At 40.0% G+C, this 27,136-nt stretch overlaps 1 protein-coding gene across 1 annotated transcript in view; it reads right to left on the reverse strand.

Annotated features, from left to right (window-relative positions):
• Positions 1 to 851: 851 nt before the first annotated feature.
• GRM8 (glutamate metabotropic receptor 8) overlaps positions 852 to 27,136 on the reverse strand; it is a 456,107-nt gene continuing 429,822 nt past the window's right edge. Inside the window, exon 9 of the mRNA XM_077807845.1 lies at positions 852 to 1,148. Coding sequence (XP_077663971.1) covers positions 852 to 1,148 — 297 coding nt within the window. The remainder of the gene's footprint in view (positions 1,149 to 27,136) is intronic.

The raw sequence follows: 27,136 nt of genomic DNA on the forward strand, positions 1-27,136 counted from the left end.
ACTAAACGTTTTGGAGTCACTGAATCTGCGATTGTGACTGAAAAAGGCCGAGTACAGAAAACATTCACTCAGCTCTATTTATGACATGCTGCTGTCTGGAAGTTATAATAATTTATCAATTCCTAAGAGATGTGCCAGGATTCAAAGACCTTCCAGATGTGGAAAATACTCTCTTCCCACTTCTATCCTTTGGTAACTCTAAAAATATAGTGTCTAATCTATATGTGCATGAACACTTGGAACATAGATACTTATGTTAAATTTTTGTAAACTTAAAAAGAGATCCAGTACTGTTTGTACAAAATGAAAAACTACAGCAAAGATTTGGGTGATGGGATCATGCGGTACTTTCTCCCAAAAGTCCTCACAAGGTGGAGGCAGGCAGCCTTTTTAGGACTTTAGATAAATCATAGGAAATGCACAAGTTATACAAAATATTCTAGTACACGGTAGAAGGTTAAGGAAGGAATATTTTCACCCATGTCTAGTTGTATTTTAAAAAATAATGTAGAATATGAAGCCATATTTTTCAAAAGGCTAGAAAATGGCTCACCTAAATATATCCTAAGAAGCATCAGTATATAATGAGACTGCCATAGTAAAATCCGATGCAACAAATTAGTGCTTGCTAGGCCAGATCATTTAAAAAGATGTAGTTTTTTCAAAATGTGTTCATTTTTTTAATCACCAGTTGTCACCCCTAAAAAAGATTTGCATGTAAGCAAACCATAGGCATTTCTGTGCTCAAAGGTACTTGAATTCTGACACGTCTCTGCATTCATGCAGGACAAGCAAAGAAAAGAATAACGTTTACAATTAAAAGTGAGTGCATTCTTGTGAACGTACATCTATTAGGAAGTGTTCCCACTCTTGACCATGGGAAAGTCTACAGATGACTTACTGTTGGTGTCAAGACTTTCACACAGTTCAGTTTTGACCTCGCCATTTGGTCTGTCATTTCCTTTTTGGATCAGTTTGCTTTGCATTGTGGCAGCTGTCACAACAGCCTTGAAGCTTCTCTTCCGTTTTTGAACATTCTGCTCTGGATGAAAAATGATAATATAAACCTTGGGCATGTACAGCATGCCCAGAGATACTGAAGCACTTAAACTCATGGAGACAGTAAGTGTTGTTGTCTGGATGTACATCTGTGGGGGGGAAAACAACATAAAAAACAATGTTTGTAAGACTGATAGAAAATACATAGGCAAATGCAGTAATTATCTTAAAAATACTAACTGAACATGGAAATGGTATCATGCTGTCACTTGACTGTGTGTACATTAGAAGGAAGCTTCACTCAGATTGTCTTTAATTATAGTCAAGCGTTCTTTTTTCTTCCACTGAAGAGTGGGTGGTAGAAGCAGCTAATGCTTATTAAACTCCATTCCCCTAAAAATAATTAAGCCTCTGAACCACCTCCATTTTCAGATTATAAACAAATGTGTCTGTGCAGACATAATATACAACAAAGCTGACAACAAGGTTAGCCCTGTATCATCTATTCTAATAAACTGAAACTTCTGACATAATGTACCATTCCCTGATGCACCAGTGCATGCAATACTGTTCAACTGGCAACATGCTTAACACAGAATCTAATGAGAAACATTTGATTTACTGTTTGACTCCTGTGCCTGGAAGAAAATTAGTTTCTCCACAGTAAAGCCTGAATACCATTTCCTTTAACATTTGTACATTACAGTCGAATTCTAATCATACTATTATGTGGCACATAACAAATACTCTTATATGCTATGGACTTTGTAAATAGGAAATTGGAATATAGTGTCTCCAGGGAACCAGTTTGAAATAGACTTCTATCCCCTATAGACAAACAGAAAGAATTACCATTTCAAAGGGAGTGTTCTGTCTATCACTTATTACTTTGAAAACCAAGCTATTCTGATCTTTTCCTGCTGCCTGGGAAGAAAAGGTGATGATGGCTCCATGGTAATAAACACCGAGTGCAAATATTTATTCAAAAAAGCACATTAAAATACTCATTGTGGCTTTGTTCAACATTTACCTCTCATAGAGGATTTTATATTATTAAACAAGAATTTTACGTACAATTCTGCATGGTTTACTCCAATTTCTCTTTCTAGCTCAGCAATACTGTGACTGTATCAGAAGGAACACTGAGCCCACTCTATGGGACAGAATAAAACCTATTCCACCTCCTAACAGAGCTTCACTAACATTTAATCTCAGTGTGGGGTGTGTTTTTATGGCATAGCGACTATCATCATGAGCTACAGTACTAAGAATCTGTCAATAATGTCAATCTCCAAATCACCTGTTTTCACTACAGCCAATCCCTCAGTAAATCGGCCCTAAGCAGAAAACTAATGATATAATAAACTGGCCTAGAATAGTCCAAACAAAAGCACATTTTGAGTATTCTTCAACTCATGAACAACGTTTTTCCATTAGCTACTTTACCCTTAGAGATCACAAACAGTGCTATCACTTAAAACACCATTACATGAAAAGTGTAACAGATTTGCTTAAGTGGTGTGAACTCACACCATGGGGACACTCCACAAACTATCTGTGTTATTCTATAGATAATGTGTAAAATCTCACCAAAAAGCCAAGAGTGCCCTGTGCAATTTACCACTTGAGTAGAGATCTGGCACTTTTAAACCTGACAACACTAAGCATACTAAATGTAGAGTTGTCACTCTCCACGGAGTTGTCTGCATGCAACTGTCAGGATAATAAGGTCCAAAGGATTTCGCATTTTGTTACTGAAAGTGGTATGCAGCAATTCCTTCATTTAAATAATACATCACTATAATAGCTCCAGAAGTGGATAAACCCCAATTGTGTACTCACACCAGTATAAAACTGGAATAACGCCACTGATTTCAATCCAGTTGATCTGGATTTACATTGGTGTAACTAAGAGCAGAGTCTGGCCCACAGAATGCCTTAAGATTTGTCCAGGTAACCTTATATGGAAGGTAACCTTAAAATAACTGGAAGGTTTTTTCAACCTTATATGGAAAGATGTTTGCACATACATGAAATGCATATTTTACATACAAATGGCATCAATGCCTGTTGGCTGCTTTAAATAGTGAATGGTTTCAGAGTAACAGCCGTGTTAGTCTGTATTCGCAAAAAGAAAAGGAGTACTTGTGGCACCTTAGCGACTAACCAATTTATTTGAGCATAAGCTTTCGTAAGCTACAGCTCATTTCATCAATAAATTGGTTAGTCTCTAAGGTGCCACAAGTACTCCTTTTCTTTTTATAAATAGTGAATATAATCTGAAGACAAAGCACATTACAGACGCCTTTACTGCCAGTAGGACTATTCAGCAGCTAACAATTGTTAGTCCTTTCAGGTTCCATTTATTTGGTGTAACTAATATGCCCAGTGTTTTACCGACCGAGGGAAAGGGGATTGCATTCATTGCTGGAATAAGTTTAAACCCATTGTTGGCATAATTTAAACCCAAAGAGTTATAATTTACACTCCAAGGATCTTATTACTGTGGATTACATTGCGCCACTTAGACACAGCCCTGCAATGAGAAAGGGGAAACTCAGGATGAAATGTGCCTCAGGTAGCCAATTTCTTCCCTGAGTTCCCAAGTACACAGTGTGGGTGTTCAGGCTGCACCATCCAAACTATGCCTGACACCTTCCCGTTTCTCCACAACTTTTGGAGGGAAGTGTTTATCCTCAGGGAGAGAACAGTTCTCTTTTCCTTGTATGGTGGTGCGAGGGCCAGATAAAACCTGCCTGTATATTATTACTTAAAACTGCAGCTTTAGAAAACATTTGCAGTAAAACACAAAATATGTTAAACTTAATTTCACATTCACAGAATCATAGAATATCAGGGTTGGAAGAGACCTCAAGAGGTCATCTAGTCCAACCCCCTGCAGGACCAATCCCCAGTTAAACATTCTCACATAGTTTGAAATTAGCTCCTGATTCATCCAAAGCTTAACTGTGACTAAGGTTTGTTCAAAACTGGGCCTCATCTGTGGATTGAAATCAGGCAGTTTTAGTTTCACACAGTTTCCCTGTGGAACTAGGTGAAACTTGGACCTTTTCACTGAGTTTTACCTTAAACTTCTAGGTTTATTCCAGCCTGAAACTCAAAGTGAAACTCAGGGGATGCAAATGTGCACAGAGCAGGACCAAAGACAATGTTGCATGAACCCACAAAAATGGAGCCACCTAATTTTGCACGGTTCTCCTTACATTTAGAGAGAGGCCCAAATCAAAATGCAGGCTACAAAGATATCCCAGGTTTGGAGAAGGGTGGATCCAAACTTTGTAACTGGGGCCCGTCTTGTCTTATATCACTCATCTCTACAGTACTTCATAACCCAATTAGCCCAACCAGTTCTACAATAAGTAAAGAACATTTAGGTATGGTGAAAGAAGGAAAAATAAATAGCCCTCTGACAGGTTTCAGAGTAACAGCCGTGTTAGTCTGTATTCGCAAAAAGAAAAGGAGTACTTGTGGCACCTTAGAGACTAACCAATTTATTTGAGCATGAGCTTTCGTGAGCTACAGCTCACTTCATCGGATGCATACCGTGGAAACTGCAGCAGACTTTATATACACACAGAGATCATAAAACAATACCTCCTCCCACCCCACTGCCCTGCTGGTAATTAAGCTATTACCTCTAAGCTATTACCTCTAAGATAATTAAGCTATTATCTCTAAGTTGCCACAAGTACTCCTTTTCTTTTTGCAAATAGCCCTCTGTTATTGCAACCAAAGACCATCAGAAAACTGGTTTTTGCATGTAATGAGAATGGATAGTGCTTGCACCAGTTCCCATTCTTATTACCATCCTTGTCACAAAAAGAATTTTTCTATTGTGCTACTTTCTGTTTGTCTCATAAAGAACGCTGCTGCTGGGAGCTGCTATCACTGATTCGATTGCACTTGCTCTCTACTGCATCACTGATGTTGTTCTCCATTCCAGATGAAACAAACCCAGATCCCAAACTTTGGGCCTAATGCAACCCCAGTGTCTTCAAAGGGTTTGGATCAGGCCCTCTTATAAGATGTATCTGTTGCTAAAATTGTATCTACCTGCAAATTTTCTCTGGATTATGCTAATCTAAGCTTCAATTAAAAAAAAAAAAATAAAAAGCTTTTGCCTTTCAGGTTGCAAAGATAAGTTTTAACAATAAAGTATTTATAATGACTGTTGTGTTTTTGAATCAGACACCAGGCATACTGAAACATTAGCACTAAAATAGGCGTGACCATAGCCTATTGTTCTTAATGGTGCATTGCCTCTGAAACTTAATTATGGCTACTTAAATGCTGAGATTGTCAAGCATTTTACTGCTAATTATTTTACCAGGAACATTGAGATGCTGTGATTAATACAGTGCTGCTGAACATACCTGTCAAATTCTCATGTCCCATTAATAAAAAGGCTTCATGTTTTGATTATGGAAACAGCAAATGATTTTTAATGACATCATTTGATTATTTGGCTAATGTTGGGGTAAAGGTGGTGTTTCTTAGCATCTAAAACTTATTCCACTAACAGAGAAAACTGCCTGGAGCCCTGAGTGGAGGAATCCCCTGTGAACAAGTATGTTGTACCCATGATTTGAGCATTGCGCTGGCTTCCAATTAGTGTCTGGCTGACTTCAAGAAAGACATTGCTGAGGTGTCCTGTTCTTTGCAGGTCCAACCCTGCAAGGTGATAAGCACCAACTCCTGCTGAAGCCAACTGGAGCCGAGGGCACTGAACAACTTGCTAGACTTGTAAAGGCAGTCTCTTGATCACTTTACTGCATACCCCCATTGCAGCATTCAGCTCCGCTAGGAGAAAGTCTGACAGCCCCTGTGCTTAAACACTCCGGGCCTGATTCTCTGTTCTTCTGCACCTTGTACCATCATTTATACTAATGCAAAGCAAGTGCAAATGACTACACAAGATGAAGGGCAATGGGAAAAGAGCCTCTCCATGTCTAGTGACAGACTTTTCTCTTATGATGGTCTTTTCAATCTTTAGAATTCACTCCTTTGGCACCCTGCCAGAGCCCAGGTCTAGTGAACTGCAGAGCATTATGTATTCGGTTTAACTTTTGTCTGACTCTTATCTTCTGTTTGATTTTATTCCTGACAAAAGGATAGTGGTTTTTTAATTGCTATGCATTGTGGGTAGTTTTATCCTTCTGTGTAAATAAATGGCTGGCTGCTACAGCAAGAGCTGCACTAAAAATCAATAAAATAAATGAACAGCAGCAAAGACAGTTTAGTTTAATAAGCTAGCAAATACTGAATGATCCTCCATGTGTCTCACAGTGGTAGCTAACCTTAAGATATAGAAGTCTAGGAGCTAGGCTGCCACCGCTGGGGTAAGTTTAAAAGAACTACACACACACTTAGGCCGGTCTACACTACCACTTACTTCAGTATAACTTACATCACTCAGGGGTGTGAATAAGTCACCCTCCTGAGCGACATAAGTTACACCGACCCAAGCACAGTGTGGACAGCGCTACTCTGGTGGGAGAAGCTCTCCCGCCGACATAGCTACTGCCTCTCACACAGGTGGATTTATTATGCCGACGGGAGAGCTCTCTCCCGTCGGCATAGAATTTCTTCACCAGACGTACTACAGCAGCATAGCTGCGCCAATGTAGCACGTGTAGTGTAGCCTAGCCCTTTAGACCCCTCCCAAACTACACCCCTTTTGTCCAGCAAAGCCCCTTCCAAAGTCCACACATACACGGTTCATGGTACTGCGAAAGCAAGATCCAGCTTTGCTTAAAAGAAGGCATTACAAGTGTACCCATTACATTTAAAGATATCATGATTTTCATTATTTTGCCCAAAGATACATAAAAATACAAAGCCAGTGTCCGTGGACAAGATTTTGCTTCAAACTTCTTTGTGGGTTAGAAAATATGGGGCACTAATCAAATATTTTTTTGATCCTTATTAAATAATCTTTTGCCAAACCTATCAATTAAAATCAGGCTGTGAGAAAAATGAAATCTCTCCCACCATGTTCATTTGCTTATTATCATTAACAGTAAACACAGATTTGATTCTGTGTTCTGCACAGAAGATTGGGAAAACCAATTCTGGCTCCTTAGCTGTACATTTCAGTAGCTTTCAGATTTTAAGGGGAAGGAAAGATCTGAGGGTAGATTTGAAATTAAATGTGTATGAATGCATGACTTGGTATAAAGCTGAGGTGACATCATGACAGCTATGGAAACCTATAGCCTCACTGGAGCCCATGTGTACCTGCGCTCCCCAAAATTACTGATGGTAACAGCTCCACTGTCCAGATATTTTTCATTTAAGTCATATGTCTATAAGCATCCCATTTTTATCTAAAAATTCTTCTGTTGTGACAAGGGAATAGCTTCTGAATGGCTTCTTTATTTTCTTTTCATATTTTATTTGTTATTTTAAATAACGTAACAATATCAAGGGCTCGAATTTGCAACCCACTCTTGGAAGGCTGTATGTCCAGTAATTGTAGATGACAAATATTACATAGGTGATTCATATACTAAGTAACAACTACTATTAATTGCCAGTATGTTACCAAAAATGCTTTCCCCCCAGGTGCCTGAAGCTATTCTATGATGGGGCTCTCAAGCTAGCTAAAACAAGTCCCAGAGGGTTTTTCCCACTTCAGCCTGCCACAGACTCTGGGTACATCTACTCTGCATCTTGGATGTGTAATTCCCAGTTTGGGTAGACGTACATGCACCAACTCTGCTCAAGCTTGCGGGCTAAAGCTAGAAGTGTGGCCGCAGCAGCTTGAGTTAACCACCTGAATGCGTACCTAGAATCTCATTCAGACAGCTAGCCCGAGCCACCACCTGCACAGCCGCAGCCACATGGCTATTTTTAGCATGCTATCTAGCAGAAGCAGAGCCTACAAGATGGGAATTACACCTCCCAGGGTAGCTTCCGGAGACAGTTTCTAATGAAGAGGAACCCGAACTTCAGAGTAGGACAACTCTAGTCCAAACAAACATACCTCCCGGAACCCACTCAATGAGGGACAAGTGAACTCCAGTTCCCTCACCTAGTCCCAAATATCCAGTCATGACTACCCGGCAGCACCCCTTTCCCTGTTCCTCTCTGCCCAGTCATGGTCATCCAGTGCCCCCTACAAATTCCCTCACTTCATACACTACCACCTGTACCTTGCTTTCTCTACTCCATTTCCAGTAAAGGGGCCATCTGGACACCTTCTAATGCATCAAAGGAAAGGAGGGATAGCAGGCCACTTGGATTTCTCTAACCCTGAAAACAAATAAGGTAAAGGGGAGTCTGGGCCTCTAAGAGGAAGGCTGTGCAGGGAGACAAAGTACACAGCAGCATGAAAATTGCCCCAAACTCAGTGGAAACTCAGCCCAGTTTTCATGAGTTGCTTTCATAACGAAACCCCAGAAAAGACGTTTTCCCCTTCTTTTTGTTACAGACATTGTAACCTCTGGAGACCGAGCCTGCGGCCTGGTAGGTAACCTATGGTAAAGGAAGCTGTACTTAAAATATTGTATTGCAACATGTGGGGAAAATTAGTAAGAGACATAAAATGTTGTGCTGTCAAATGCTGTGATCATTGGAAATCCCCAGAAAAAAAGCTAGGTTAAAACAGTTATGGTTCAGATTTGTTTAATTTACAATGGTTATTATGTTTTACTTAGAAAATAACAAATGTTTGAAAGTAAAGCTACTTAAAGTTTAAGTTCCTTCTACAACTACCTTAAATCTTGTCCTGCAGCTTGGTCCATCCTCTCTAACATTCAAATGCAAGCTCACCCCACACACTCAGAGAGAACTCTTCAGATTAGCTTGCAAAACTCCAGACTCACTTATTACTACTAGGTGGAAGGTTTGACTATTCTCCCTTCTCCTGACACAGATCGGATACAACAGCATCTCACAGACTACATTCCATGCACCACACCACTTCCATCCATTACACCACTGTGGGTTGTCCATCCTACTGTAATCCATTCACCCCACAATCTGTATTGTGAAGAGGCCCTGCTGTGTACACACTGGTTCGAGATCAATCTCTAAAATTCCCATTCTACACAAAGATCCTGATACTCAGAAGTAATACGCTCCCAAACCTTAAATTACACACAGTGGGAGCTGTGATTCACCCCATCCAAAAAATACTCTGCAATGCTCACCACCTCTGAAAAATCAAGCCACTCTGGGGTGAAAATCTCCAAACACTAGTCGCACCATTGCATTATTGGATTGAGATCTGCAGGCACTACAGGCCAGAACGGTTGGTGCAAGTTATATAGTTAAAAAAAAAGGAAGAACATATGTGCTAAAAGGCAGAAAATCCTACCATTAAGTGAGGGGTGCATTGTGGGAAGAGGGCAGAGTTATATAAGAGTGAGGAGTTTCTTTGGTATTGAACATTTAAGTTTTACTTTTATCCCAATTGCATTTTATTTGCATCATCTATAAAAGACATATATTCACAACCTTAATTATTTCCAACTGAAGCCTTTTTGGGAAAAGGGATACAGGGGAAAGATGTAAAGATTATAGTGGCCCTGCTGCCTCAGCAATGCACAATGATATACATTTTTAAACTAACAAACTCTCTTACATGCAATTGAGGGTTATTCTCTGTCTTAAGGACAGGTTTCAGAGTAACAGCCGTGTTAGTCTGTATTCGCAAAAAGAAAAGGAGTACTTGTGGCACCTTAGAGACTAACCAATTTATTTGAGCATGAGCTTTCGTGAGCTACAGCTCACTTCATCAGATGCATACCGTGGAAACTGCAGCAGACTTTATATATACACAGAGAATATGAAACAATACCTCCTCCCACCCCACTGTCCTGCTGGTAATAGCTTATCTAAAGTAATCTTCAGGTTAGGCCATTTCCAGCACAAATCCAGGTTTTCTCACCCTCCACCCCCCCACACAAATTCACTCTCCTGCTGGTGATAGCCCATCCAAAGTGACAACTCTTTACACAATGTGCATGATAATGAAGTTAGGCCATTTCCTGCACAAATCCAGGTTCTCTCACTCCCTCACCCCCCTCCAAAAACCCACCCCCATACACACACAAACTCACTCTCCTGCTGGTAATAGCTCATCCAAACTGACCACTCTCCAAGTTTAAATCCAAGTTAAACCAGAACATCTGGGGGGGGGGGGTAGGAAAAAACAAGAGGAAATAGGCTACCTTGCATAATGACTTAGCCACTCCCAGTCTCTATTTAAGCCTAAATTAATAGTATCCAATTTACAAATGAATTCCAATTCAGCAGTTTCTCGCTGGAGTCTGGATTTGAAGTTTTTTTGTTTTAAGATAGCGACCTTCATGTCTGTGATTGCGTGACCAGAGAGATTGAAGTGTTCTCCGACTGGTTTATGAATGTTATAATTCTTGACATCTGATTTGTGTCCATTTATTCTTTTACGTAGAGACTGTCCAGTTTGACCAATGTACATGGCAGAGGGGCATTGCTGGCACATGGTGGCATAAATCACATTGGTGGATGTGCAGGTGAACGAGCCTCTGATAGTGTGGCTGATGTTATTAGGCCCTGTGATGGTGTCCCCTGAATAGATATGTGGGCACAATTGGCAACGGGCTTTGTTGCAAGGATAAGTTCCTGGGTTAGTGGTTCTGTTGTGTGGTATGTGGTTGTTGGTGAGTATTTGCTTCAGGTTGCGGGGCTGTCCGTAGGCAAGGACTGGCCTGTCTCCCAAGATTTGTGAGAGTGTTGGGTCATCCTTTAGGATAGGTTGTAGATCCTTAATAATGCGTTGGAGGGGTTTTAGTTGGGGGCTGAAGGTGACGGCTAGTGGCGTTCTGTTATTTTCTTTGTTAGGCCTGTCCTGTAGTAGTTCTGGGAACTCTTCTGGCTCTATCAATCTGTTTCTTTACTTCCGCAGGTGGGTATTGTAGTTGTAAGAAAGCTTGACAGAGATCTTGTAGGTGTTTGTCTCTGTCTGAGGGGTTGGAGCAAATGCGGTTGTATCGCAGAGCTTGGCTGTAGACGATGGATCGTGTGGTGTGGTCAGGGTGAAAGCTGGAGGCATGCAGGTAGGAATAGCGGTCAGTAGGTTTCCGGTATAGGGTGGTGGTCATATTCCGACCTATTCATGATGACAACAGCACCTCCTTTGTCAGCCTTTTTGATTATGATGTCAGAGTTGTTTCTGAGGCTGTGGATGGCATTGCGTTCCGCATGGCTGAGGTTATGGGGCAAGTGATGCTGCTTTTCCACAATTTCAGCCCGTGCACGTCGGCGGAAGCACTCTATGTAGAAGTCCAGTCTGCTGTTTCGACCTTCAGGAGGAGTCCACCTAGAATCCTTCTTTCTGTAGTGTTGGTAGGGAGACCTCTGTGGATTAGTATGTTGTTCAGAGGTATTTTGGAAATATTCCTTGAGTCGGAGACGTCAAAAATAGGATTCTAGGTCACCACAGAACTGTATCATGTTCGTGGGGGTGGAGGGGCAGAAGGAGAGGCCCTGGGATAGAACAGCTGCTTCTGCTGGGCTGAGAGTATAGTTGGATAGGTTAACAATATTGCTAGGTGGGTTGAGGGAACCATTGCTGTGGCCCCTTGTAGCATGTAGTAGTTTAGAAAGTTTAGTGTCCTTTTTCTTTTGTAGAGAAGCAAAGTGTGCGTTGTAAATGGCTTGTCTAGTTTTAGTAAAATCCAGCCACACAAAGATGGACTACAAGCCGTCAGGAACACTATCCCCGATAATGTCACGGCTAACCTGGTGGCTGAACTTTGTGACTTTGTCCTTACCCATAACTATTTCACATTTGGGGACAATGTATACCTTCAGATCAGCGGCACTGCTATGGGTACCCGCGTGGCCCCACAGTATGCCAACATTTTTATGGCTGATTTAGAACAACGCTTCCTCAGCTCTCGTCCCCTAAAGCCCCTACTCTACTTGCGCTATATTGATGACATCTTCATCATCTGGACCCATGGAAAAGAAGCCCTTGAGGAATTCCACCATGATTTCAACAATTTCCATCCCACCACCAACCTCAGCCTGGTCCAGTCCACACAAGAGATCCACTTCCTGGACACTACAGTGCTAATAAACAATGGTCACATAAACACCACCCTATACCGGAAACCTACTGACCGCTATTCCTACCTGCATGCCTCCAGCTTTCACCCTGACCACACCACACGATCCATCGTCTACAGCCAAGCTCTGCGATACAACCGCATTTGCTCCAACCCCTCAGACAGAGACAAACACCTACAAGATCTCTGTCAAGCTTTCTTACAACTACAATACCCACCTGCGGAAGTAAAGAAACAGATTGATAGAGCCAGAAGAGTTCCCAGAACTACTACAGGACAGGCCTAACAAAGAAAATAACAGAACGCCACTAGCCGTCACCTTCAGCCCCCAACTAAAACCCCTCCAACGCATTATTAAGGATCTACAACCTATCCTAAAGGATGACCCAACACTCTCACAAATCTTGGGAGACAGGCCAGTCCTTGCCTACAGACAGCCCCGCAACCTGAAGCAAATACTCACCAACAACCACATACCACACAACAGAACCACTAACCCAGGAACTTATCCTTGCAACAAAGCCCGTTGCCAATTGTGCCCACATATCTATTCAGGGGACACCATCACAGGGCCTAATAACATCAGCCACACTATCAGAGGCTCGTTCACCTGCACATCCACCAATGTGATTTATGCCACCATGTGCCAGCAATGCCCCTCTGCCATGTACATTGGTCAAACTGGACAGTCTCTACGTAAAAGAATAAATGGACACAAATCAGATGTCAAGAATTATAACATTCATAAACCAGTCGGAGAACACTTCAATCTCTCTGGTCACGCAATCACAGACATGAAGGTCGCTATCTTAAAACAAAAAAACTTCAAATCCAGACTCCAGCGAGAAACTGCTGAATTGGAATTCATTTGTAAATTGGATACTATTAATTTAGGCTTAAATAGAGACTGGGAGTGGCTAAGTCATTATGCAAGGTAGCCTATTTCCTCTTGTTTTTTCCTACCCCCCCCCCCCCAGATGTTCTGGTTTAACTTGGATTTAAACTTGGAGAGTGGTCAGTTTGGATGAGCTATTACCAGCAGGAGAGTGAGTTTGTGTGTGTATGGGGGTGGGTTTTTGGAGGGGGGTGAGGGAGTGAGAGAACCTGGATTTGTGCAGGAAATGGCCTAACTTCATTATCATGCACATTGTGTAAAGAGTTGTCACTTTGGATGGGCTATCACCAGCAGGAGAGTGAATTTGTGTGGGGGGGTGGAGGGTGAGAAAACCTGGATTTGTGCTGGAAATGGCCTAACCTGAAGATTACTTTAGATAAGCTATTACCAGCAGGACAGTGGGGTGGGAGGAGGTATTGTTTCATATTCTCTGTGTATATATAAAGTCTGCTGCAGTTTCCACGGTATGCATCTGATGAAGTGAGCTGTAGCTCACGAAAGCTCATGCTCAAATAAATTGGTTAGTCTCTAAGGTGCCACAAGTACTCCTTTTCTTTCTCTGTCTTAAGACACTGTGAATTTCAGGTTTCAGAGTAGCAGCCGTGTTAGTCTGTATTCGCAAAAAGAAAAGGAGGACTTGTGGCACCTTAGAGACTAACCAATTTATTTGAGCATAAGCTTTTGTGATCTACAGCTCACTTCATCAGTACTCCTTTTCTTTTTGTGAATTTCAGATATTCACAGTGGGTGAAATTCACTCCTGAGGCTGGGAAGTAAGCAGTACTTTAAGCCTTGTGCTGGCTTCCTACATGGGTGTGAATTTCACCTTTCATATTTCCAGGTGTCCTTTCACAGTCAATGCTAGAGACTTTCCTGTACAGATATGTTCAAGTTCACAACACATTTCCAACCTCTTTTCAAAGACTTGAAACACGCTATCTTCTGTTCTGTCTTGTTCATACTTACACTATCCACGTGGATAGATAAAGCTAAACAGAACACAACATGATTTAAAGAATCATTTTATATTTGCTCTTTTGGAATTTTGCAGAAAAACATCCTTTTAGAGAAGATGCTAGTCTGTAGTTAATTCAGTTTGCAGGTATCTTCTCTCAATGCAAAATGTAATAGCTGTCCAAAAGCTAAACCAACTAGCAAAAGTGGCAGATGGGCAACTATTCAAAATAAATTCATGTACATTGGCACATCTTCAATTATAATCCCTTTGAAAATATGGGAGATGACATTTTGGAACATTCAAAACTCAAAAAGCCAGTTGGCAATACCAAAGTTGTCAATTTCATATGCATGATTGTCTTGTAATGGAAAAGAAAAAAATGTTGATTTAAGGAGAATTACAGAGATATGAGCTAAGTAAAGAAATGTGGATTGAAATTGATTTCTCCATCTTCATGATTTTAAAAATGAGTGGTTTCCCACAGCATAAACTGACCCTTTAATTGACTGGTACAACCTTTGATCTGCAGTATTCTAGCTGAACAGCAAAGATTATAATTTCTTGTTCAATTATGAAACATAAAGAATGTTCCTGTTCTGCATATATTTGCTAAATGACCTAACCAACAGTAGTGGAGTTCCATTTCCATGTCTGAAAGACACAGAAAAGAATTATTAATCCTGCTGATGCATAATGCTATTAATTACATTTCACTTCCTAATTTCTGAAACACCTAACCTGCAATATAACTTCACTAAACAAATAATGGAGAGCACTACAAATACTATAAAACAACCTGGAGTCCGGTGGCACCTTAAAGACTAACAGATTTATTTGGGCATAAGCTTTCATGGGTAAAAACCCACTTCTTCACATGTATGGAGTGAAAACAAAACAATCTTCAAAAACAGACTTCAAAGAGAGACTGCAGAACTACAATTCATTTGCAAACTTAACACCATTAATTTGGGCTTGAATAGGGACTGGGAGTGGCTGACAAAAGCAATTTTCCCTCTCTTGGTATTGACACCTCCTCATCAGTTATTGGGAGTGGACCACATCCACCCTGACTGAATTGGCCTTGTTATCATTGGTTCTCCACTTGTAAGGTAATTCCCTCCTCTTCATGTGCCAGTACATCTATGCCTGTATCTGTACCGTAATTTTAACTCCATGCATTTGAAGAAGTGGGTTTTTACCCACAAAAGCTTATGCCCAAACAAATCTGTTAGTCTTTAAGGTGTCACCGGACTCCTTGTTGTTTTTGTGGATACAGACTAACACGGCTACCTCTCTGATATAAAACAACCTCTGATTCTATAATAATTAACCTGCTAGTAGGTTTGTCTTTAAAATGTTTTTATTTATTTTAACGCATATGGCACAAGTGACAGAGTTCAAGTACTTGACAGAAAAATATTAAGTGAAGTACATTTGTTCGGAAGATAATTTTATTTAGCATCTTTAAGCAGGGCATAATTAAGATACTGTGTCATACAAAATGATTGAGGCTTACGTAAGTAACAGCTGGTTACCCCAATGGCTGTACAGCTGCAGGGCAGCCATTCGCAAGAAAATCTGTGCGAACACAAATAATGTACTATGCTAATGGACACAATGTAATAAACAAGGAAACAGCTAAAATGGAAAGACAAAAAGAAAATCAAACAATCAAACAAATCCCTTTAGACCTCAGCATGCATTTAAATTGCAATTAGTACATGAAAATCTTACAGAAGTACTACCCTTATTTGGAAATGTTAGTAGAGTCAATTTCTTATGTCGGCTGAAGTTTAGTGACAATAGGAGCGCTCCTCAGCTGCTGTAAATTGATATAGTTTATAGACTTCAATTAAATTAGAAAGCTGCACCAATTGAGGTCCACTGATTATAGGGGTAATTAGGATATTTTTCACAACTGTCGTCTCCCACCTTTTAGAAGAAAAATAAGCAAGCTGCAATTTAAATGGTCATAATTAGACGAAACTATGTCCACGATGGATTTATGGCAGAAAATCAAAAAGGAATCCTACAAAAACTGGAAATGTGGACAAATTGCTAAGGATGAGTACAACAGAATAGCACAAGCATGTAGGGACAAAATCATAAAGGCTAAAGTGCAAAATGAGTTATACCTAGTAAGGAACATAAAAGGCAATATGAAGTTCTTTAAATACATTAGAAGAAAAAGATGAAGGAAAGTGCAGGTCCTCTACTTAGCAGGGAAGAGGAGCTAATAACTGATGACATCAAGAAGGCTGAGATGTTTAATACCTAGTTTGCTTCAGTCTTTACTAAAAAAGACATTAGTGACCAGATTATCAACACAATTAATACCAACAACAAGGGGGATGGAATGCAAGCCAAAAGAGGGAAAGAACAGTTAGAGCAGTGGGAATAGCATATTGCTATTCCCAGAAGACTGTGGTGGGCGCTGGACACCCCGCTGCCGAAATGCCGCTGCAAAAAGCGACAGTGGGAAGAAGCGTCACTGCTGAAATGCCTCCGAGAAATGACGACGCTTCTTGGCAGCATTTCGGCTGCAGGGTGTCCTGTGGGCACGCAAAAATGCCCCGGTGGGCACCATGGCGCCCACGGGCACCACGTTGGGGACCCCTGAGTGAGAGAATATGTAGATAAATTAGATGTATTCAGGTTGGCAGGGCTTGATGAAAGTATTTAGAATATGTTGCATGTAATATTTATACATTTCTCAAAAACAGTCATCATAGGTATGATGGTAAAGCGAACAAGTTTTATATGAGGGTCCACCTTTGTAGCTCTGCTGCATTACCTTGTCATTTATTGTACAAACTTTTCTGTGGCCTCAATTATTACAAAAAGATTACATAAAACCCATCTGATTTCACATTCAGCCCCTGCCATACACGTTGCTCCATCAATGACATTAGTCTTAAGAAGTGAGCATTTTCCCATTCCATGGGAATTTCTGAGATTTAAAAAAATGTTTCTCAGCACAAATGGCATGAATAATTGAAATCTCAATTTTTGGAAAACCAAAAATCCACCCAAAAAATGCAGATTGGATCAATTGAGCTAAAACATTTCCTTTTGATAATTTCAAAATGTTTCATTTCCATTTCAACTTTTTGATTTATTTTTTTTTTAACTATAAATTAACTAAAAAGAAAGTTGTTTCAAACAAAAAAATGGAACTGTTCATTTCAAAGAGGTCACACTGGGACATTTTGACAGTTTTGAGGTTTTTTTCAAAACATGTTTGAAATGGGAACTTCATCAAAACTGACTTTTTTCCATGAACAGTTTCAATTTTGAAAAACTGGCAATTTCTGACAAGAAAATTGAGTCAAAAAATTCTGACCACTTCTAGCCAATCTCTCTTTCATCTCCTTCTCTCACAAATACCTCTGTGCCTTCTTCCATGCTTCTGCTGGGGACATTCAATTCAAATCTATTCACTGAGCCACCTCCCTCTGCTTGTGTAAATCCCTCATAAAAATACAGTTATGCTATGTCACCGACAAGAAGTTAGCAGGAAGGAAAGGTTATGATAATAATAATGAGTCATGATCATTGACTGGAACTATCAAGATGTGTTACTGAGTTATCACATGGTCTTACTATTGTCAGCTTTGGCCTTCTTTTTCCTTTTCCGACAGTCTAGTCTTTAAACCTCCCTTGTGTCTTCTTGAATTGAGAATATAAGCACTTCGTGGCAGGGAGCATATTTTCATTTGTTTTTGTGAGACGCCTAGCACATTTTTGAGTAATCAAATATACAATAACTAGTAGCAATAATTTAAAAATAGTATTCAACCTCAAGTGCTAAATTTTGGTTCCACCTATATAATATACATACAATTTAGGCCTGCCTAATATAATATTTTGTATTTATATGGCACATTTTAGACCTTGCACAAACAAAGAGTCCTATCCCAGAAGGTACTCTATAAATTAGGGCTGTCAATTAATCGCAGTTAACTCATGCGATTAACTAAAAAAACTAATTGCGAGTAAAAAAATTAATTTTAATTAATCCCACTGTTAAACAATAGAATACCAATTGAAATGTATTAAATATTTTGGATGTTTTTTCACATTTTCAAATATATTGATTTCTATACAACACAGAATATAAAGTGTACACTGCTCGCTTTATATTATTATTTTTATTACAAATATTTGCACTGTAAAAATGAACAAAAGAAATAGTATTTTTCAATTCACTTCATACAAGTACTATAGAGCAATCTCTTTACCATGAAAGTGTAACTTACAAATGTAGATTTTTTTGTTTGTTACAGAACTGCACTCAACAACAAAACAATGTAAAACTTTAGAGCCTTCAAGTCCACTCAGTCCTACTTCTTGTTCAGCCAACCACTCAGACAAACAAGTGTGTTTATATTTATGGGAGATACTGCTGCCTGCTTCTTATTTACAATGTCACCTGAAAGTGATAAAAGGCATTCGCATGGCACTTTTGTAGCCCGCGTTGCAAGGTATTTACGTCCCAGATGCGGAAACTACAGAACCCTAACCACCAAAAAATAAAATTAACCTTCTGCTGGTGGCATCTGACTAAGATGATGAAAATGAACATGCGCTGGTCCGCTCTGCTTTGGATCGTTATCGAGCAGAATCCATCATCAGCATAGATGCGTGTCCTCTGGAATGGTTGTTGAAGTATGAAGGGACATATAAATCTTTACCACATCTGGCACATAAATATTTTGTAACGCTGGCTACACCAGTGTCATGTGAGTGCCTGTTCTCACTTTCAGGTGACATTGGAAACAAGAAGCAGACAGTATTATCTCCTGCAAATTGTAACCAGACTTGTTTGTCTGAGTGATTGGCTGAAGTAGGACTCCGTTTTACGCTCTAAAGTTTTACATTGTTTTATTTTTGAATGCAGTTATTTTTTGTACATAATTCTACATTTGTAAGTTTAAATTTTATGATAAAGCTGTGGTGGGCAACCTGCGGCCCATGGGCTGCACGTGGCCCATCAGGGTAATCTTCTGGCAGGCCGTGAGACAGTTTGTTTACATTGACCGTCCGCAGGTACGGCCGCCCGCAGCTCCAAGTGGCCGCAGTTCGCCATTCTGGCCAATGGGAGCTGCGGAACAGCGAACCGTGGCAACTGGGAGTTGCGGGTGGCTGTGCCTGCAGACGGTCAATGTTAACAAAATGTCTCGCAGCCTGCCAGCGGATTACCCTGATGGGCCGCGTGCGGCCCGCGCGTTACAGGTTGCCCACCACTGTGATAAAGAGATTGCACTGCAGTACTTGTATTAAGTGAATTTAAAAATACTATTTGTTTTGCTTTTTACAGTGCAAATATTTGTAATCAAAAATGAATATGAAGTGAGCATGGTACACTTTGTATTCCATGTTGTAATTGAAATCAATATATTTGAAAACGTAGAAAACATCCAAAATTATTTAAATAAAAGGTATTCTATTCTTGTTTAACAGCGGGATTAATCACGACTAAGGTTTTTAATCGCTTGACAGCCCTACTATAAATATTAATCATTAATCTTAGATAAACCATTTTCTATGGTGCTATGATTCCTATGCTGGATTTAAATCCAATACACAACAGATTGCTCATTTTCAAAGTGATGGCAAAGCTTTAAACCTGACAGACAAACCTCTTGATTATGATTTTTCAGACTATTCGGAGTGCCTCTACAAATCTGTTGTAATGATTAAATAAGAAGACACTCCACCTCTCAAGGAAACACCGGTTCAGATGTGCTAGCAGGCTAATGGGTACGTTTCTCCCCTGTCGTCCCCACACACTCATTTTTAGAAATAATTGACATTTCTTCTCCCTATTTATTTGCAAAAAGAAAAGGAGTACTTGTGGCACCTTAGAGACGAACAAATGTATTGTTTTCAAACTTTAATGACACTTCTCATTATATTACTGAATGTATAGGGAACTGTTGCATGCTACCAGTTGTACAATATCCCAATTACTATTTAGTAAATAATTATTTTCTATCATTATAGACTATTAACAGTCATCTCTAGAATTATTAGTTACAGTTCCAAAGCAGCTAAATGAGGAATACAAGACCAACCTTTTCTTTCAAACTAATGAGAAAATCTAGCTGCTTTCCCCATGAGTGCATTTCACTCAAGGAATTGGAATGCAGAGTCTCAAGACTGCAAACTGGTGGCCAGATAATGGAGCCAATCTCACCAATTAGCCAGTTCCTCCAACCCGTCACAGGACTCACCCAAACACATTTTTCTTAGCTGACAGACCACAATTTGTAAGTGCAGTATTGAGAATGTTAAAAACGATGCCTCCAAAACATGACAGAAATGGAAACCCATGTGATGGATTTGCCTGTTACTGTCGCCCAGGCTTAAATGTGGACTTTCAGGGTCCATAGGCCTTGGCTTGATTATGTGAGAATAAAGGCGCCTTTCCCTGCCAGTAGAGGTCACTGTGAGCTTGTTTCAGCTGGAAAATGCTGTACATATATCAGGGAGGAAGGATAGTGCAGTGATGAGGTTGCTAACCCAATACCTGCGTTCAGTTCTGTGTGTGACCTTAAGCAAGTCTCCTAACACCCAATGGAAGTTAGATGCCTAGCTGCATTTTTTGGTGCCTAAATATCTGCCCAAAAAACCTGTCTCTTAGTCTCTCTGTGGCTCAGTTTGCCATTTGTAAAATGGGATAGCATCTCGCAGGGGTTTAGGGATAAATTAAAAGATTCTGTGGTGCTCAGATATGAAGGTAATGGGGCCACTGAAGTAGTGAAAACAGATGATAGCTTACACTGAGTTCTCTCCTGCAGAATCTCATCAAATTCCTGCCTGACTCTGGTTGGAATTTTACAACATTTCCACCTCTCATTCTTATTAAACCTGAAGGATTTTTTAGATTAATGGCTAATAAATTTGGACTGTGCAGCAGAAAACCCCATCATTAGTCTTCTGAGGAAAAGATGGGTTTTGTTTCATGCTCTGCAATCGGCATAAACAGCAAGCAGGAAATATTCATGGCACAATCAGATGTAAACTATTATTTTATTCTTCTTCAACTTTATCACAGTATAAATAATCTGGCTTGAAGTCGTAACAGTCCACTGTGGATTTAGCACACTACTGATAGCAAACAGTGGTGGTTTGAGTAAATTGCGCAGAGTGACAGGCTGTACTACTGCGAGGCAATATTTCAGAGAGAAGTACCATGATAACTTGAGGTAAAATATATCTGTGGTGTAACACAGATAATAAGCATACTGTGTTCAGTCTACTGAGTTTCAGTTGAGAGGCATAATAATACATGGTTGGCCCCAAAGCAAAATTCAAAAGTTTGACCCCCTTCATCCAGCAGCTTCCCACAGCCACCCCTTTCTCCTCACTCAGACAACATGTTCACCTGACTCATGCCATATTCTCTTGACTCCTCCTTTATTAAATTTCCTTCCTACGTTAAATCCTTCCTACGTTAAATCCACCATTTCCCTTCTCTTGCTCCCCCTTCTCTCTTTATTTCCTCACCTTGCTGTCTGTTTCCCCAATTCTTTTAGAGTATTTTATATTTGTAATTTGATATTCAAGGCATGAGACTGGGCACCTAAGTTATATGGAATGGTATTGTCTTTCCCTGATTGGAATACTTAATTTATATAAACAGGAGCAGCTTTATATAAACAGGAGCAGCTTCCCATTTCTCACTGGCGACGGCAGTGGGATTGATTTTCCTCCCCTTTGACATTGTGGTGATGGGTGACGATCTTGCTGAAAGTTGATATACTTCTCCCTGGACCATGGTAGATGCAGGGGATAATCCATTTTTGACCACAATTGTCTTGAGGCTGGACCTCATGTAAGTGTCTCTAGGCAAGGGACCTTTCTGCTGCTCATATTTTCGTTCCCTTCACCCACATTTTTCCCTCTCCTACTTACTAGTGCTCATGCTGATGATGCCTTGATTTGGTTGAGAACACCAGTGATTTTAAAATAGCCTTCTTGTCTCATCGCTTTCTCTTATGCCCTGACTCACAAATATGTAAAGCAAATGTGTACAGGAGCAGGCGTGGTAGGATGCTGAGTTGAAAACCCATATTTACGTGACTATTTGCTCCATCACAAATGCACTTAAATAAAAAAAACAGATGTTTGGGAAAAAAGTGATATTTAAAAAAAAAGAGTATAAAGGTGTTTGAATCGAATCAAAAATCAGATTAAGTGAATACAATCAGAAATACATTTTTCTATTATTCACCCATCTTTAAGTCTCTTAGCAAATAACATTTTGTCGCATAAGATTGGAAATCCCATCTTCTCTCTAAATCTACCCTCCTCTGTCTCTTGTATTTGACTTACACTGAACCAACAGAAGAAAGTGACAGTTAATGCTAAATTGCTCCTCCCTGTGTTTAGGGATTGCAGGGGTCTCCCAACAGCAAGTGGTTTTCCTCAACATATGTGCTTCTTTGTCTTGGCCCAGCAAGACTGGAAAACACATTTCACAATTTTAAAATCTATATTTGCTATTTAAGTATTGATTGCAACGATTTGCTGTGTCTTTCCTTTCACTGTAAACACTGCAACTTGATACAAATGCAAAAGTGAATTAGTGTGAGACCAAACCCCAGATTATGTATTTGTTGCTGACAGGCCACCCAGTTTATAAGTGTAATATTGAAAACCTTACCCACAGTTACTACAGTATATGACAGAAATGGAATAGCATTTAAATTTGCCGGTTTAAACAATGGGTGTTCAGTTCCAGGTTTCATAGACTGGACTGTAGTCAGCCTCTGCATGGGTGCACTAAGGAGGAAAGTGGGAGTGTATAAGGAGCATACTTTCTGTATTGCATCTGCTATACAGCTAAAACTGCAGCTCTTGTGCATTAGGTTTGGGGAGACAATATGCTATCATCAGGTATCGTACTTTTTCCCCTTCTTGTACCTCAGCTTACCTTTCTGCTACAGTACAGGCCAGAGTTTAGTCTTTTCAGGACTTTGATATCTATCTGTCTATATTATAGAGAATTAAATTTCTGTTAGAAGGAGAGTGACCCAAACTCTCTAAAGGAAACTGTTTACTAAATCACTCACTCACTGTCTCTCTCTCTTTGAATATGTAAGAGTTTACTTGTATCTTGAAACAACTGTGAATATCATCAACAACTCTTTGAAAGACAATGTTTTGGGGAAGGGGTCCTCCCAATTTATAGTACTTGTTATTATCACGAATTCAAATGCAAAATATAATTATGCATACGCCTACTTTCCCAGGGCTCTTCTCTGGGAGGATTTACTGTCTAAGGCTCTGTGGAATGCACAAGCTCCTTAAAGTCTTGGAAACAAATGATAGTCCCACTACTCCTTCACACTCCCTTTGAGTCTCTGTAGTGACAGCCTGAAGCAATTCTAGTTGTCATCTTCTCTCATGGGGGGAGGGAATCTGCAGTTTAAATCAGCAAACTGGCAAAGTCCCTGGAACACAATCCGGACAACAGACCCTTTTGATCCTTGTTGCACTGCTCCACTGCTGAGTGTTCCAGTCAGGCTCCCACTCCCATTTATAAGCTCCCCCCTCTCCTCTTGAGTTCCCATTCATTCCACTCTCAGAGAGTGATTCTGGATGTGTCCTGTCACTCTGCTTGCCCACAATGGAAATCAACTAAGCAGTTTTAAACAACTAATGAGCTTCTCTATCCAATTTCTGGATGATTCTAGCTCGTACAGCGGAGTCAATTCCCTCCCTGGCTACAGCAAGTCTGCAGGCACACAAAGTCCCCCAAAACAAAGAACCAAGAACTATGTATTCTCCCTGCGATGTCCTGCACCTTTAAGCACTTCTCCCTCCCCACTGCAAAGCCTCCCTTTTATGTTAATTTCAGTTCTGCTGCCTGAACAATATAGTGAACCATCACAGCAGAGAGCTGTGTTTCTATCACCTCCCTCTGTGTTTGTGTCTGTCTCCTTCTCTGCTGGGTCCAAATATAACATTCCCTACTGTTCTGTCCCTTATTTACACCACTAAAAACTGCAATGCAAACATGTGTTGCATTTGTATTCTCCTGAGCAAGAGGGCATGTACCACTGAATGCTGTTACCAAAAGGGGTGGCATGGGGAGATGCTGGAGCCATGGACCACCTCTCTATCTCCACTGTGGCCAGCACAGATTACCAACTGCAGAGAGAAGCAGCCTTTGCACCCATTAAAGCAGATTTACTACCTTTGCATACAGGGGTACTATGAGAGGCCTTCTACTAAAAGGCCATCTATAGCTCCTACGGTATTCCAACTCCACACCACCCTCAACTTGCGGTAGTACTTTAAAGGCACTATATATAGTCTATAACAGTGGTGGGCAACCTGTGGCCCATCAGGGTAATCCGCTGGCGGGCCACGAGACAGGTTGTTTACATTGGCCGGGAACGGTGAACCGCGGCCACTAGGAGCTGCGGGTGGCTGTGTCTGCGGACAGTCAATGTCTATAATGAGGGAGGAAGCCCTTCTACCTAGATTCTTATATTGGCACCCATTACTGCTGTATCAAAGTGCCTGGAGATTCCTGAGGTTCTAATCTTTTACTGGAGAAAATGTGGATTTTAAATGTAACTCACAGCTTGCCTGTTAGATTTAGGCCCCTCTACACAAATCTAATTCAGGCCCTGGACTAATTCATATCATGTTCTTCATATCATGGGTCAATCAAATATGTACAGAAGCTGTTTAACTTCAGACATGGTCTCATATTGCAAGGCCGCTAATAGTTTCTCAATGTTCACAGGGCCCCATGAAAATCATGGTCCTGTCTAAATCCACTCTTTTTTCCACCACCATTCAAAAAAATAAATCATAAAAAATACACCCCAAAACAAACAAAAGAGCAGCACCCTCTTCAACCCTCCCCAAAACCCCTTATTATTACAATAACATAAAATCACCTATGAACTTTCTGAAATTCTTGACTCACAATCTCCCAAAATAACAGATATCTTTGCTGTCACTGATTACCTGATGGTACAAAAATAAAAGTAAAATAGATTTTTATTTATACTAGTTAGCCAAATGGTGAAATAAATTTAAAATGAGCAAAAACAGGCAGCATTTATTTTAGCTATGTATCTTCAAACCATTAAAGGATTAGTTTATATTTTAGTAGAACTCTTTAAAGTCTAATCATGGGTGGCAATATATTTTAATTTCACACTTGTCTCCTTCTTGCTTCTCAGCCAAAACTTTATAAGTTAAAATACTTCTGAAGATTTTTTTCCCTAAGAAAATCATTCTGCGAAGTCTTGCGGCAAATTCTTTTGTTGTTGTAGTAGTAGTAAAGTAATTTAATTTAATGAAAAGGAACAGTAACAAACTCATTTGAAAAAAAAAGCTTTCTTTATCATGCCAAATTAACATAGCAGACCACAGTCCTACAAGGAAATTATGTCAATGGAGCAAGAAAATGAACATATAGTGTCTAACACTAAATGTGTTCTATTTCTTCTTAGAAAAATTACTGTAAATCATGCTAACATTGCCTTCAAATGTAAAACCTACAGAACCCAAAGTTTATGACTAACATAAGTGAACAGAATTGGTTTGACATTAGAACTGTTTAGGGAAAGATTGTCTGGTACCGTAATTTGCTTGGTCTACACTAGAAAATTAAGTCAGATTAACTATGTTGCTCAGGGATGTGAGCGGCTTAGTTAAACTGACCTAACTCCCAGTGTGGACAGCTCTAGGTCAACAGAAGAATTCTTCCATCAACCTAGCTATCACCTCTCAGGAAGGTGGATTACCTACGCCAACAGCAAAACTCCTTCCATTAGCATAGGTAGTGTCTACACTGAAGTGCTGCAGCAGTGAGATTTCACTTGCTGAAGTATTTTCTATTTATACACCACTGAAATGCTTTATATGTGCAGTTACAGCACGTTTTATTTTCTGTTTTTTCCTTGTGCAACAAAGAACTGCCATGTATTTACTCATGCATCACAGAGAAATCTCCTGCTGCTACGCTGACAAAAGTTAATAATTGTGGTTGAAAGTTTCCATATGCTGCAAATACAGAGACAAGAGTCAATGCAATATACACATTCATGACACTGGTAAATGTGAACATCTTCTAGGGATGGTCAAAGATGGAATTCCACAATATAACATGTAGTTTTCGAGTCCTGATTTGTGCTTGGAGAAGGTAGTTTCTGACCAGAGAAGTGGTGTCATTTTTGTGGCCCTTGTGTCCACATCTAGGGTGGAGATTCAATCTACTGTGTGTTTTGTGTGGCTGGGAACAGAAAACATCTGAAAAAATCTCATAGGGGTTTGGATGGAAATGTGGGGCAGGGGAGTGTCCTGCGTATTGTCATGGTCAACATGGCTATTAAAGTCTCTCAGAGATGAGTTTTGGGGATTCTCTGACCATTGCAGACCCTTGTTAGCTTTTCTAGAAAACAGTTTCTGTGGTAGCCTGTAGACCATTTCTCCAGTGTTGGCCTTTTCAATGATTCATAAATTAAGTAAACTGACTTGCAGGACATTGTTTTTTGTGGGGTCCTTTCTGATACAAGCTGGGTTGGTGTTGGTATTAGTCCATTACAAGATGGAAATACAAAAATAATCAATAATAATGCAGGAAAGACAGAGTGTTTATTAAATATTTCTGTTCTGTATCTGGGAAAAAAACAAATTACGAAGCCTTATCGTATGCTGCTGATAATACTCTTTCAATTCCGGTAGTATTGCTGGAGGCTGTTATACAGAAGCTACTGAAGATAGACATTTTAAATCAGCAGGTCCAGATTACTTGCATCCAGGAGTTTTAAAAGTGATGGCTGAGGGGCTTTCTGGACCATTAATGTTGATTTTCAGTAAGTCTTGGAGCACTAGGGAAGTAACAAAAGACTGGAAGAAAGCTAATGCTGTGCCAACTTTTTAAAAGGCTAAATGGGATGACCTGGGTACTTATAGGCCTGTCAGCCTGACATCAATCCAGGAAGAAAGTGGAGCAGCTGCTACAGGACTCAATTAATAAGGAATTAAACAGAGGGTAATGTAATTAATGCAACTCAACCTGGGTTTATGGAAAATAGGTCCCTTCAAAGCAACTTGATATATTTTTAGATGAGATTACAAGTTTGGTTGATAAAGGTAATAGTGTTGATGTAGTACACTTAGACTTCTGTAAAGTATTTGACTTGTACCACAGATGTTATTGAAAAACTGGAA

The sequence above is a fragment of the Eretmochelys imbricata genome, chromosome 1, assembly GCF_965152235.1.
Source record: "Eretmochelys imbricata isolate rEreImb1 chromosome 1, rEreImb1.hap1, whole genome shotgun sequence".
Classification (NCBI taxonomy): domain Eukaryota; kingdom Metazoa; phylum Chordata; order Testudines; family Cheloniidae; genus Eretmochelys; species Eretmochelys imbricata.